We start from the raw sequence: 13,454 nt of genomic DNA, 5'->3' as shown, positions 1-13,454 counted from the left end.
GATGAGCGGAAGCATCGGACTAGGCACCCAGGTGACGCTCTTGCCGGATGGACCCGAGCACTCGCATACTGGCCTTCGGGATTCTGCCGAGCGCCATCCGACATGCACTTCTACCACGAGGTTAGCATCCTCAACTCCACACTAACAATATGCTTAAGTCGGCGGATGCTGATTTATTACTTGCGTGCAGATTTCTACAGGTGTGTTTTGGAATCAAAGTAAGTTGTAGCAAGTTGTGCTGTGATCGACCAATCAGAGACGTCGTTGTGGGTCAGTGCTCTGACCCTGTGAGGATAAATAGGAAATGTAATTGGCGAAATAGATGGTACCATTGCTAATATTGTTTGTTTCAAGGGTCAGGAATACTATTTGAAAAGACCACAGGGAGATTGAATTGACATGGCAAGACAAAAGCTGAACTCTGATTGGACGAAGGATTCTAGCATAGTACATGTTTCTTCCCCCCCCCCCCAAAAAAAAAAGTATATGAGTCTTATCATAATCAAAGCCTGAATGGATCTGGCTAATTCCTGGTGTTTTCTGTCAGTGAAATTGTGGCTTAAAAAAAAAAAAAGTAAAATTAAGGGTCCACTTATTTTTGTCACTGTGTGGTGTTTGTAGATTTGCTGGGCGTGTTTGCGGTAATCCTAAAAGTGATGACGTGTCTTGGAACGATGGATCAATTCAGTCAGAGATAAGACGTCAACACCGCCTCTTCTCCGGTGTCCCCTTGTATCGGGTTCGCTGAGGTTTCGGGTGGACGAGTGAAACGTTTGTGTTCTAATTGGGATTGGCAAAATTCTCCCCCTGCAAAAAAGTTTACTGTAAAACTGACACACAAAATTAAAAACAAACATTATTTAACCAAATGTAGAATTGCATATTAGATTATCTTAATGCTAACACTTCATGAAAATCTCGTATTATCCTGGTCATTCCTTCAGACCTTCAGACAACTGCTACTCTGACGAGCAGTAGCATATTCAATAAAAAAAAAATAAAAAAAAAATCAAACACCCTGACCACCCCTGGCAACCACATAGCTCCGCCCCTGCACTGATGTTGACTGTATTTAGTGTCTATATTGTAACGGGCTGCTCCCTCTGAATTATTTCATGCAGGCAAATAGATTCGGAAAAACGATTAAATAAAGTTCAAACAGTCCCAAAATATGCTGACCAGTGTAGCCCTGGCCGTGGGCGTGAACGTCCTGTTTAGAGAACGGAGGCAGTTGAGAAGTGAGTGACCGTCTGTATCCTAGTTCCCCATCTCTTTTTCACCGTCGGCATTTCCTGCCCAAGCTCATCTGAAAAGTAGGGAAATCAAGTCAATAAGTCAGGAAAACAATTAGCTCTGCCCCTGCCCTTCTCCCTTTAGCTCCCCCCAGTGGTTAATGCTAATATTACCCTCTCAATGTTTTTGCAGTTTCCTTTTTATTATGTTTCTGAAAGTGCACTGGGACAGATTGGCAGCGGTTTCTAATAATTTGAATGACATCACACCACACTAGCTATCTCATGAGCGCTCTTCGGCCAATAGAGTGCAGTGTTGTCTAAGAAAGTGTCTCGCACGCGCGCGCGTGCGCGTGTAGGTCTCATCCATCCTGGGTTTTTTTTTTTAAAGAGGCCGGACTGAGTCAGCACACGTGCGCGCGCTTTCTAGCTGTCACGCACGCGCAGCCACCCATGATGCTTTGCTCTGTCACGTCTGCACTCATCTTCAGCGTCTGTGCCTGCGTCCTTTTTAATCCAACGTTTTAATCCTTCTCCTTTTGGCACTCACCTGCCCCCCCCCCCCACACACATGCACCAGCCACTGCTTCCAATTTCCTCCTCTTTCTCTCTCTCTCTCTAGGCATTTATCTTCAGAAGTCCAACATGAGCCACCACACCCCTCCCCATGTTTATGTTCTGCAGCTCGTGGAAGTCGCAACTTGTCCTCCTCCTCCTCCTCCTGCTTCTCTTCTTGTTGTAATCTAACTCCTTTCTCTGGACCTCCCTCCCTCCCTCCCCAACCCCCTCGCCTTACTCACGCTGCGCTTGGAGTCAGACGGTGCCACTCGCCTCAATGGGGTCCAGATAGAGAAAACAAGGGGGGGCCTCGGGACACATTTTGAGAATTTTCCAACCAGACGGACAAACCAGGTATTTGTACCTTGACAGTTTGCTTGTTTGTTGTCTTCAAAATTGGCTTTTTACTCTGAGTGAAAGTTAAATTCAGCTTTGAATGTATTGAAGCTGAAAGTGGGGGTAGAATCACACTTACTTTGGAAAAAAAAAAAGTGTGCAAGGGACATCACAATGTGCCGGATGGACTCAAACTGTTGTTGCTCCGTCGGCTGGTCACATTGTGATTCCCAAATGGAGCAGCAAAACCTTCAGGGCATAGTAGACTTTTTATTGCTCTCCACTAGTTGTTTATCCGAGGAATAAGCAGCCTCCTGATCTTTTTTTTTTTTTCTTTCTTGCATGACAGACGCTATCACTTTGGCCGCCTCATCGCAATTTGCACTCAATCATCCACAAGATAAAAATGTCAAAATCATTCATGCTATTTGACATTCTTAACTCCTCAAATTCCTCAAATTTTACAGTCAAATTAGCAAATGATAAGATCTTTAACATGTTTACATCCCTTTTCCCCATCATTCTGTATTCAATTCAATTTGAACATTTGGGTTGATGAATAGTTTGCAGAAATTGTTAGAATTTTACCTCCTTCCGCATTTCTGAAGACATTCAGAATTGAAAATGTTCAGAATTGCCTTATTAGGAATTATTTGACACTTTGACCTTTTTCCAAGACTGGTAACGTTCCAGTTTAGCCTCTTGGCACACAACTGTATTCTCACTACAAAGTGATTAGAAAAGCAAGACCCACATTTCTATCGTACGCCCGTCCGACAATCACGTGGCGGAAAATTCCACATTGTTTTGATCCGATGTCCTGTTCCTGACAATTTCATGGCCAGCGGGCCCATCCGTGTGCCCCAACTTGGCGGCGGCAGACAACCTGGCAATCTTTTTGCGCTAAATCTTGCCAGATGAGGGAGCGTCGTGTTTCCACTCCACATGTCACGTGTGTTTTTGCGTCTGGCCAGGGGGGCCTCACGTGGTCCAACATGTTGGGTCAGAGCGTGCGTCTCCAGCCCGTGGCCATCCAGAACCTGTCGGAAGTGGAGCGAGCCAGACTGCAGCAAGTGGCCCTGTTCCACCTGGACCAGAGGGAGCTCCACTTCAAGATCAGCATTCCCAGAGGTACGTGAAGGCATCTTTGTTGTTGTCGTTGGCTTTGGAAGGCGCTCGGATTTATGACTAGCAGAGCGCGAGAACTACAAGGCAAAGCGGACTGATTGATTGGGAGACGCTTGCGAGAACTTGGAGGGAGACGATGGAAGATAAAGGGAAAACTTTGGACAGGGAACGCAAGGGAGCTTTGTCCAAGGATCTCCGCTTCATCCCGAGAGTAAAAATGACCAATCTTGTCAACGACGTGAAGCCCTAACTTTGGCGTGGGATACATTCCAGAGCAAGGGTCACCAATTTTTCTCCTGAACATTTGAATCCGGTGCCTTGGAAGATGAAAACATCTAAATGTGCCGGCTAGCGGCCTTCGAGGACCAGAGCTTGAAATATCCAGTGTAAAGACTCGAAAAACATGTTTTAGCCCTCCCGTAAGTTTTCAACACATTGTTCCAAAATAACTAGTTGAAACTATAAAATGGACAGAAAATGCCAGATTTATCACCCCAGTTAAGGTACACTGTAAAACTAACCCAAACACAAAAGAGAATAGTATTGTATATAAAAAAAAGGTGCTAGCTTAATGCTAACATGGGATTCAAAATCATCCCAGGTAAGGTACACTGTAAAACTAACCCAAACACAAAAGAGAATAGTATTGTATAAAAAAAGGTGCTAGCTTAATGCTAGCATGCGATTCAAAACGCCATAGACAGGCTAAAAGAAATTAGCGTTGCTATTTATAAATTTTAACGCACATTTAACAATAACTGTCATTTGCAAGAATAATAAAGTTGAGATCTTCAAATTTATTTTCTCAACCAGTGACTTTGTTGACTTTATCCTCCATGACATCACTGAAGGAAACAAGCCAGCAATTTGTTCCGCATGTTGATCAAGGCCTCTATAAATCAAGTTGAGTCGAGCTAATCAAGGTTTGCAGCGGCAATGATTTGGAACTCTCGGAGTTGCAAACATGTCATGATTTCTGGCCGCGTTCCAGTTCCTCATTCAAACTTGCTGCCAGATGTTCAAAATATTATCGCTAGTTTCAAATGAAGCACGGCAAGTTCTTAAGTCATCGTAAATGCTTGCTCTTCCATCCACCGGTGTTGTCAAAAGCACAAGGAGCATCGTGTGCTTTCAAACGTAAGACGCCGAGGCCACAGGCATTGCACTCGTGTGTTTATGTGTCCGACGAGACTCTGTAAGCTGCTTTTCTTAGCCTGGTCTCACAAGCTTTCTCAGGGCAATTAACTTCTGAGCCCGTGTTCAGCTTTCAAATCGCCGTCTGATTGGTTCACAACATGTTCATGGTTGTCACATGTCAATCAATTAATCAATCAAATCTATGTACAGTACAGGACCGTAAATTAACTTTTCATTGTGCGTAATTGTTTTGAGAATGGCACGAAGTGTATTTTTTTGTTTTGTTCTTGGACATGGGTTGGTGTGTTTTTTTTTTTTCTTCCCCCCCCAAGCAAGTGTGGGAATCTTCCCGCTCTGTTTCTCCCCCGAGGTGAGCACGTCGGGTCACATCTGTCGCCATCCCCCCCGCCCCCTCCCCTTCCTGTTGTCCTTCACTAACATTTTAAGGGTTGCGCTGTTGAATGTCGCCAGACGTATTTAGCTGCTGGCGAGCTCTGTGGAATTCTCTGTCATCGCTTGGAGAGACATTTTCTCGTATTTGCTTGTTCTCATGCTCCTGTGTCCTTTTTTTGTGGGCTTCCTGTTCCACACTTTAGGAAAAGAACACCCAGACCTAATTTGTGAGGCCGCACAACAGCTTCATTCGATGTGCACGACATTTAATGGCCTGCTAACACATAAATTATCTCCAAAGTTGTTGGAATAACAAACGTGCACCTGTGTATGGAGAACATGTGAGAATAAATCATATTTCTTCCTTTGCAGAAATACGCAAACACCGAAAATCACTGCGCAGGAAGTTTGACTCGTTTTCCAAGGAAAAAAAAGAGCGTGGTGAGTTGAATGCACATACGCAATGATGTGGATGAATGTTCGAAAATGTTGGTTGTGTAGCAAAAGTGAATGAACTCTTTTTGAACAGGATGATATTTACTTTTTCACCTTGTTGAAATAATAATAATAATATAAATAAGACTATAAATAATAATAATAATGGTGTAAATATTCAATATGTACTGGTTCAATCTTTGTGACTTGGTCATTTTAAAAGAAGCTCCCGAGCTGCAAAAGTGTGAGCACCCCTGCTCCAGTATAAAATTTGAAATACCATGAAATAGCGTTTTGCAATATTTACCCCAAAAGTATATATATAAATAAATTGTAAAGAAGGTCAACGAACGGTGGTGCAGATCTTTAAAGACGCAGCACCTGCTCCCACTTAGACTTAGCTGAAGGCTAACCCTGTTAATGAGAACCCGGAACATCGGGAGCTGGCCCCGCTCCTGCTGGCTCCGCCCGTCTTCTCGCAGCCGTCAAGCATCCTCCGTGGCGCAATTAATAACAACAGAAGCTGCTGTTTCCCTGCCTTCAAATCCTTCATGCAGCTTTAAAGTGGCCAAAATAGAATGAAGATGTACAATGGTAATACAAAGTATCCTTTGGTTTTTTTTTTTTTCATTTTAAATTGGCAGGCTATCAGTTGTAAGGCTGACTCAACATTTGTCTCCTTTTATTATCTTGCGCAAAAACAAAAAAAAATTAATGATTTTATTTTTTTTGGGTCAAATTTTGGATGAATCACAAAAAGTACAATTGGATTTTAAAAATTGCATTTGGTCTCTTCGAGGTTATGAAGCTTTTTCTATTCTTGCTCGCATCAGGCTATTTTAAGTTTTCGTGGAAAAGAAAGGAAATAAAAAAACAGATACCCCACCACCACCAAAATATTGAACAACTTGAGTCCAACCTAGATCCAAATTTACATCCATCTGCACCAAACCCAATAAAGAAATGTCAGTGGCCACAAGATGTCAAGGATGTTACCAAACAAGCGGATCAGCGGCTATTGTTTTCTGATGCCAGCAAACGTGGCCTAAAGTCGGGCAGCGTGCGTCGGGGTCAGCGAGGAGCTTACAGCCAAGCTCTGCCAAAGCAGGCCTCCACGGGTTACCTGGCTTAGAAAAGCACGTCTGCTAGCACCCCCTGCTGGCTGACTATGAGATTAGATCGGGGTGCACCATCCTCAATTGTTCAGTTTGGTCTGTCCTAACAGAACAGCGCATGTCGTTTGTCAGAATCTGCCCCCAAGGCATTCGGCATCCCGCTGTCACAGGTCATCGCCAACGACCGGGCCTTCAAGCGGCATCAGGACGCCATGAAGGAGAGCCGACGTGACTGCTTGGAGTTGGAGGCCAGCATCTTGTGCTTCAGGGCCGAGAAGCGCCAACTGCTCTCGGGGAACGTGTCCGCAAAATCGGTTGCGCCGGCGCCGCCGCATTGCGTTTTGGACTCCGTTGGGCGAGGACAGAGACGGGTAACACTTCAGTCATTGGAATGTACAAAAATTGAATTGAGGTAGCAAGCAAGCTAGTTGGAGGAATCCAATCTTGGTGATTCATTAATTGACAAAAAAAATTAACCTCAGGTCGTGGTCAATTCAAATTCTTTCATTTTTACGGAACTGTCCCGTCGCAGGGCGGCCTCTCTGTGGACTCCATCTCCGACCTGGTGGAGAGTCAGTCCCGCTTGCTGGAGGCGCTGCAGCTATCTCATCCGGCAGAGCTGGAGCCAAAGAAGAGTGGCGGCTCGTCCGAGTGCAGGAGCCAAAGCAAGCTGAGCCTCAACCCGGTCTACCCCCAGGTGCCTCGAGTACTGGAGCGCTGTTGCGGCCACATCGAATCCCACGGTGAGCCCGTCTTTGTGCCGCGTTCCACGGGCACGCCTGATTTTCCTTTTTTCCGTCCCTTCAGGTCTTCAAACGGTGGGTATTTTCCGAGTCGGGAGCTCCAAGAAGAGAGTGCGGCAGGTGAGCGCACTTTGTGATGAGCGCGCTAATAAATGCCCACAAGGTTTACATTGTGTCGTTCCCGCCCCGCAGCTGAGAGAAGACTTTGACGCAGGCGTGGACGTTCAGCTGGACGAGGAGCACAGCGTGCACGACGTGGCCGCCTTGCTCAAAGAGTTTCTCAGGGACATGCCGGACCCTCTTCTCACCAGAGAGCTATACCCCGCCTTCCTGCACGCTAACCGTACGCACGCCTGACAACAATCGGCCGCTGTTGCAAGGATCGATTATTTTTATAAGTCCATCAATCATTTCCACCTGATTTTTGTTTCGGTGGCTGCAAGCCAGTCCTCAGAGGAGCGGAGCAACTCCACTACCTGCAGCATCTGCTCTACCTGCTGCCTCCCTGCAATTGCGACACGCTCCTCCGCCTCCTCACTTTCCTGCACACCGTGCACAGCTTCGCCCAGGACACCGTCGGCACCAACGACGAGGAGGTCGGTGTGGGTTCTTACAGACTTTGTTATTGGACTCCAAACCCATATCCGTAGTCAAGTCCACCTTTGACCTCCCGCTCACAAAAGTGCCTCTCTACCCTGCCCAGATCCCCGGTAACAAGATGACGGCCGCCAATTTGGCGGTCATCTTTGGGCCGAACCTGCTTCAAAGGGAACGAGGAGGAGACGCCGGTCCGCAGGCCGTTGGCATCGAGGACAGCACGGCCATCATCAACGTCACTCTGGTGCTTATGCAGAACTACAGGAACCTTTTCACGGTGATTCACTTTTAACCGGAATATACATCGGGGTTGCCTTGAGATACGAGTGACTCGGCTCGAGACGTTTTCACAGCTCTTTATCAAATAGCCAATCATTTATTGTAAAAAAAGGCTTACAATTACAATGCTACTGTTAAAGCTTATGTTCTTTATCCTCTGCAAAGAAGGAATAATATTAGTGCCGCACTGATAAGGAGGCGTCTCGATGTAGCGTTATGAATCCCACTTGCTTGATTTAAATATTCCAGCGTGTGTGCGTAGGTGTCGGCAGAACTCCAACAAGAAGTCCTGGTGAGCCTGATCCAGACCGACCCCGACATCATCGACTATCTGCTCCGTCGTAAACTCAGGTGACGACAGTCATCCTTTTGATGCCCGCCTTCCAAAGGCACCCATAACCCCGACCGACCCCGTAGTAACGTGACGGAGGAAAGCGACGTCGGCTCGGGCGGCCGCCGGGACACGGGAGCGTCTCTGGACTCGGTCGGCGCCTCAAGTGGGAGTCTGTCCCCGACCCCGATGGAACCTCGCTCGTCTCTGGAGGGCGGCCTGAGTAGCGAGGTCTTCCTCAGCGTGCTCAAGATGAACCAGAGCAGGAAGCGGCACGACAACCGATACGGTACGCATCCCTTCCGCCTCTACCGATAACATCGCTATTTTAATTGCGGTCAAGATCTTTCTTGCGTACCAACAGGAGAAATCCGGCCCGGCAAATCCATCCGCCACATGCGACAGTTCCACTCCCATCACAACCTGCTCAGTCTGGCCCAGCCCACTTTGTGCGGCGTGTCCTCCTCCTCCAGTCGACAGCACCTAACGGCGGACGCCGGCAACGTTTGGGTGAAGCAGGTGCCCCCCGAGGAAGGTAAAAGCAGCTTCTGGGATTTCTTCACCGGGAAAGGTTCGGGCTCTGAGACCTTGGTGTGATATGGTGCTGGTGATGGTTGGGGGCTTTGTTCTTTTTACAAACAGCTCTGTGTAGGTGTGACACTAAGGAATCATACTACACAAAAAAAAAAAAAAAAACATTTTAGACCTGCATGAACTAAAACTATTTTGTTGAATTTATCATCTGTAAAATACAATAAAATGCCCGCTGTAAATATGACCTTTTAATGCGTTCTTCTGTTTGTTTTTGTTGTAAGGGAATAATTGTCTCGTGCAAAAAGTCTCATCAACATTCAACGTTGTGTCTCGAAATGTCTGAGCACTTTTCAGGTTTGTGGATTGTGACGTCATAGTGGTGCTAATTTACATAATACTGCCCCCAGTTTCTCCATCTGTGTGATTTGGGCTGCAAACATGTGAGAGCCAGAAGGTAAGCAGAGCTGCAGTGTTTGTACAGATTGCTTTCTGTTAAAGCGGCACATTGTTTTTTGTTGTGATTGAGTGCTGTAACTATTCACTCTTTGGTGTATTTTGGGCCAGAAATGTCGGTTTCTTTTTTTGTCACTCTTCAAATGAAGTACCATTTAGCCACTAGAGGGCAGCATGTGACACTTGTAGAAATCAACCAACATGAGTGACGTCAGCAAAGTACAGTCGAAGCGGGATTATAATTATCCATAAACTAGAAATTCAAGCTTATTATTTCAAGCAAGCATTTATTATTTTGCTTCTGATAATATCTGTATATATGTACACATGCACACTCTCGACCCCAAATGAAAGTCAAATAAAATCTCACATATACAACAAAGAAACGCGGGGGCCATTAGTGAAGAGTGATGTCAAAATAAAATCAACACAAATATTTAAATAGGGATCATTTCGTTTGAATCAGTGCACTTTTGAGTCTTCCCCCAAATGACGCAAAAGCGCGCGAGTAGCGTTTGTTTACACGCCGAGTGTTTATTGATTTAGCCTTTATTTATCCAGGTGAGGAAGATGAGAATCTCATTGGCAATGTCAACCTGGCTGCAAACAGTAGTCAAGCAAAATGTGCGAGGGTTTACCATGGAAGGAAGTACGACTGCCGCCTTGGACCCGAGTTTGCCGCTTGGCAACGTTCCTGGCGGCTGCGTGTTGCCGGTGTGCCAGAAGCCCTTTGACGGCGTTACGCGCAGAAACTTTAGAAGTTCTCTCCACAGCTCTTTTGAGTCACCTGGAATGGAGGGGCCTCGTGGCCCGTGTTCGCCAAACGGAACCCACCCAGCTCATTTCACACATTTGAATATGCACACGGGGGAAAAAAAAAGTCATGTCAGTTGTTGAGCTCGGGTGCGGCTCGAGTTTGTCTTCTTCAAAGGCCGCCGAGAGGTCTTGACCGATCCTGGGTGGCGATCGGCCGCTTAGAAAAAAAAAAAAAAAAAGGCAAGACAGCTCAGCCCTCGTGTCATCCGTCACGTGAATGCCAACGACGGACCGCTTCAGTCTCTGGACTGGTAGAAGAGGATGTATCCCGACTCGGAGTTTTTGGAAATATCCGACGTCAGGCCGTAAAACTCCTCGATGGCCTGTGCGTCAATTTTCTGCAGGAACAATAGAAAAGCAGAACCTTGGTTTTCCAATGTTTGGAAGACAGGCAGGGTTTTGGTTTTTTTTTTTTTCCTCTCGAGTCCTCACAGATATCAACATCCCCTACCACAAGTAGTTATCATGGCTAAACGAAACGCACCTCGACGATGTCGTCGTCAAAGAGGAGCCAGAAGCCGTGGCTCTTGACGATGGTGATGTAGTGTCCTCGGTTGGGTCCGCTACAGGGGACACACGGCACAAGTGAGGAACAGAGCTGAGGGGGGGGTGGGGGGGGTTCGAGATCGGGTCCCACCTGCCACAGTGCACCACCACGGCCACCAGGTCGTACATGCGGTCCGGGTTAGTGGCGTCTCCCGAAGTGTTGAAGAGGCGCAGTTCCAAAGGGAAGACCACGCGGTAGGACAGTTTGGTGTAGCGGTGAAGCTGGTCCATGTACTTGAAGCGTTTCAGGTGCAGCGCCAGGATCATGGGCAACTTCTTCACCCTCATCCTGAGCAGAGGAAATCTGTCAACGCGACGAGCGGCCACAGGACACAACCGAGGAAGAGCAGGCGACCGACCTTTTCTGGGCTTCCTGTTTGCTGCGGCACTGCTCGCAGTAGTACTTGTACTCACTGCACAGGGTCTCCGTATTGCTGAAGCCCCTGCGAGGAGAAAGCCACATAGTCAAGGTCACATGGGCTCTCCATCCATCTTAAGGTCTCAGTACTTGTCTGCTCTTTGCCTATGTAAATTAGCCAATTCATTATACCATTAGAATCACCCGAGAATAATATTACAACTACTTTTTTTTTTTTCCACACTCCCCGTTAGAGATTTCCAAATTAATCAACTATTTTGATAATCGGTTAGTCGTGTATAGCCATTTTGAACTTAAAATTGTCCCAATCCTCCTACTGTCACTCTCTTAAAATGAACTGAAATTTTATCAGATTATTTGATTAATTGCTAGAATAATCGATTCTGGAAAATATTCGATTTGACAGCCCTCCTCCGTCGCAGTTGTTGTACGAGTGCAACTGTATATCCCGCAGGAGGACTAAATGCCCAGAGGTTCCCATCAGTCACCTGAGGCAATGAGTGATGGACGTGTTCTGCTCCACGTCCACCGACAAATCCAGGAAGTCCTCATCCTTGCTGCTTACCTGCAACAGCAGTATGACATCATCAACATCTTCCACACGTGCGGTCAAGGTGATCCCTGATTTCATGTCGCTCACCGCTTCGCAGTTAAGGCAACGTGTCTCGTTGGTTAGCGTTCCTTGGAAAATCTCGTGGACCCACGTCTGCTGTGTCTCCTTCTCACCATCACCCTCTCCACTTCCCCCTCCCCCTACTACTACTACCTCACCACCCCCTCCTCCTCCATTCTGGACCAACTTTCCGTTCTGTTGCCCCTCCTGGCTCGTATCCTCCTGGAGCAGGTCTGCGATGGTGTTGAGGAGGTAGTTGAGGAACTCGTGGGCATCTTGCTGCATGTAGTTGTCAAACAATTCTGCGTGGAGAAGATGGCACACGGTTAAGTCTGTTTTAGTCCAAAGTCCACAATATAAAAAGGTGTCAACCATTTTCCTTCCTCAGGCGCGAGATGAATTTCTTAGGAGGGATGACTCCCACTTTCTTCTTCTGTGTGGCAATGCTGTTGAATAAGTCAGCCAGGCAAGTGAGGAGAGACTCTTTGCGACGGGGCTGCACCTGCAAACAAGTGTCTGAGAAGTGAGCCCGAGCGGAACTCCGCCAGATTCACCGTACCCCGATTTACCTTGTAAGCCAAAACTTTCTCCCTGAAGGGACGACAGAAGTAGAGAGCCTGAAGCACCGAGTTACAGTAGCAAGTGTTGCCAAACTAGGGAACAGACAGAGAAGATTATTGCTGCAAATCGCACTGGAAAACGGAAAACAAAAAGCCGTCGATACTGACGTTGACCAAGCCAAAGTAGTGCTCATTCACGGGAAACTGTTCTGGTCCAATCTCCTTCTCCAAGGCAGAGGCATTGGCGCCCTGTGGAGGGGGAAAAATTGCAGGAGAAGATATAATAAATAATCAAGGTGTGAGGATTTTTCATAGGCGATAACAAACAGAAAATTATCCCAAAATCCACTTCTTCAAAGTCAAAGCTCAAGTCCTCAAGAACAGCGTCCGAGGTAAGAACCGTTGTTCGTATTGAGAACTTCATTCTTCTGGATCTCACTGCACGTCATTGGCAGAGATAGATGAGCCATCATTTTTCCAATTATGAAATTAAATGAGGTATGGGTGATTTCTCAATGCAGATGTAAAATAATTGTAAACAAGCACTCCTGGTTCCTCTTCTCCTTTCAACTTTGACCTCCTCGTGAAGCACATGTTGATCAGCAGTTCCTAAAGCTCAATTCGTCCACCTTCTCAACGCGTGGAAATATTATTACAAGTTCCGTCACATGACAGGAGGTGGAAATGATGATCGTCCTAACGTCCAGTCAAACATGAATAGTCAGGAAAGGGCAAGAATCAACTTTAGCTCAAGTAAATAAGAGACCTAATGCGTTGCGGGACTCACTGACCTCGCCGCTTCTGGCATGGATACAAAGCGCAAGTTGGAACTAAAAGCATTCAAAGTGTGTTATTATTTATGTAGTGAATGACTAGCAAGTAGGCTAGCGCGGAGACTTGCCTATCGCCGACAGCTAATAACGGGAGTCCAAAATGCCCAAATCTTACCATCGTACAAATCGAGGCGATCTTTCGGACTGTCATCAGTATTTCCATCCGTGCGCCGCCATGTTGGACCAAACCCTGACGGTGAAACGTTCAGCCGATGCGGCTGCCCAGTTCTGGGAGAGGCTGCACAGCTTTGAGGCTTCAATGCTTTAAAAGCTACTTTGCCCCGTACTATGCACATAGACAAGATGTCACCCTAAGCGCTTTATTGTACGGCCCCGTCGCCGCCATATTGAATGTGTCCCCGTCTGTGTTTATTTTTTATATATTTGAGAGGGAAAGACTCAGATAAGATGGTTGCACAAGTCTTCACACCCTCCA

The 13,454-nt window shown here is 46.6% G+C and overlaps 2 protein-coding genes across 4 annotated transcripts; one reads left to right on the top strand and one right to left on the bottom strand.

Moving 5' to 3' along the window:
* Positions 1–1,777: 1,777 nt before the first annotated feature.
* arhgap36 (Rho GTPase activating protein 36) lies at positions 1,778–12,515 on the top strand. Of its 3 annotated transcripts, XR_015065521.1 has the most exons (13): positions 1,778–2,144; positions 3,101–3,257; positions 5,157–5,225; positions 6,467–6,705; positions 6,867–7,077; positions 7,142–7,197; positions 7,270–7,420; positions 7,525–7,673; positions 7,781–7,951; positions 8,216–8,304; positions 8,371–8,573; positions 8,649–11,131; positions 11,467–12,515. XR_015065521.1 is itself a non-coding variant. In XM_085906051.1 (12 exons), exons 2-12 carry the CDS (start codon positions 3,122–3,124, stop codon positions 8,879–8,881), a joined length of 1,689 nt encoding a protein of 562 aa, XP_085762177.1. In that variant the 5' UTR covers positions 1,778–2,144; positions 3,101–3,121; the 3' UTR covers positions 8,882–11,414. The 3 variants fall into 3 exon arrangements, 2 of the variants coding, with proteins under 2 accessions (XP_085762177.1, XP_085762176.1); XM_085906051.1 differs by lacking the exon at positions 11,467–12,515 and having other exon boundaries at positions 8,389–8,573; positions 8,649–11,414; XM_085906050.1 differs by lacking the exon at positions 11,467–12,515 and having other exon boundaries at positions 8,649–11,414.
* usp12b (ubiquitin specific peptidase 12b) lies at positions 9,543–13,317 on the bottom strand. Its single transcript, XM_085906055.1, has 10 exons — positions 13,134–13,317; positions 12,354–12,434; positions 12,195–12,278; positions 11,998–12,127; positions 11,653–11,927; positions 11,501–11,577; positions 10,993–11,076; positions 10,725–10,922; positions 10,572–10,650; positions 9,543–10,425 (listed from the first exon to the last, which is right to left on the bottom strand). The coding sequence occupies exons 1-10, from the start codon at positions 13,179–13,181 to the stop codon at positions 10,324–10,326; spliced, it is 1,158 nt and encodes a 385-aa protein (XP_085762181.1). The 5' UTR covers positions 13,182–13,317; the 3' UTR covers positions 9,543–10,323.
* Positions 13,318–13,454: the final 137 nt, after the last annotated feature.

Source organism: Syngnathus leptorhynchus, chromosome 2 (genome assembly GCF_054491065.1).
Source record: "Syngnathus leptorhynchus isolate UIUO chromosome 2, UIUO_Slep, whole genome shotgun sequence".
Taxonomy (NCBI): Eukaryota; Metazoa; Chordata; class Actinopteri; order Syngnathiformes; family Syngnathidae; genus Syngnathus; species Syngnathus leptorhynchus.
Note: the sequence above shows the minus strand (reverse complement) of the source record. Positions and strands in the feature narration are given on the sequence as shown.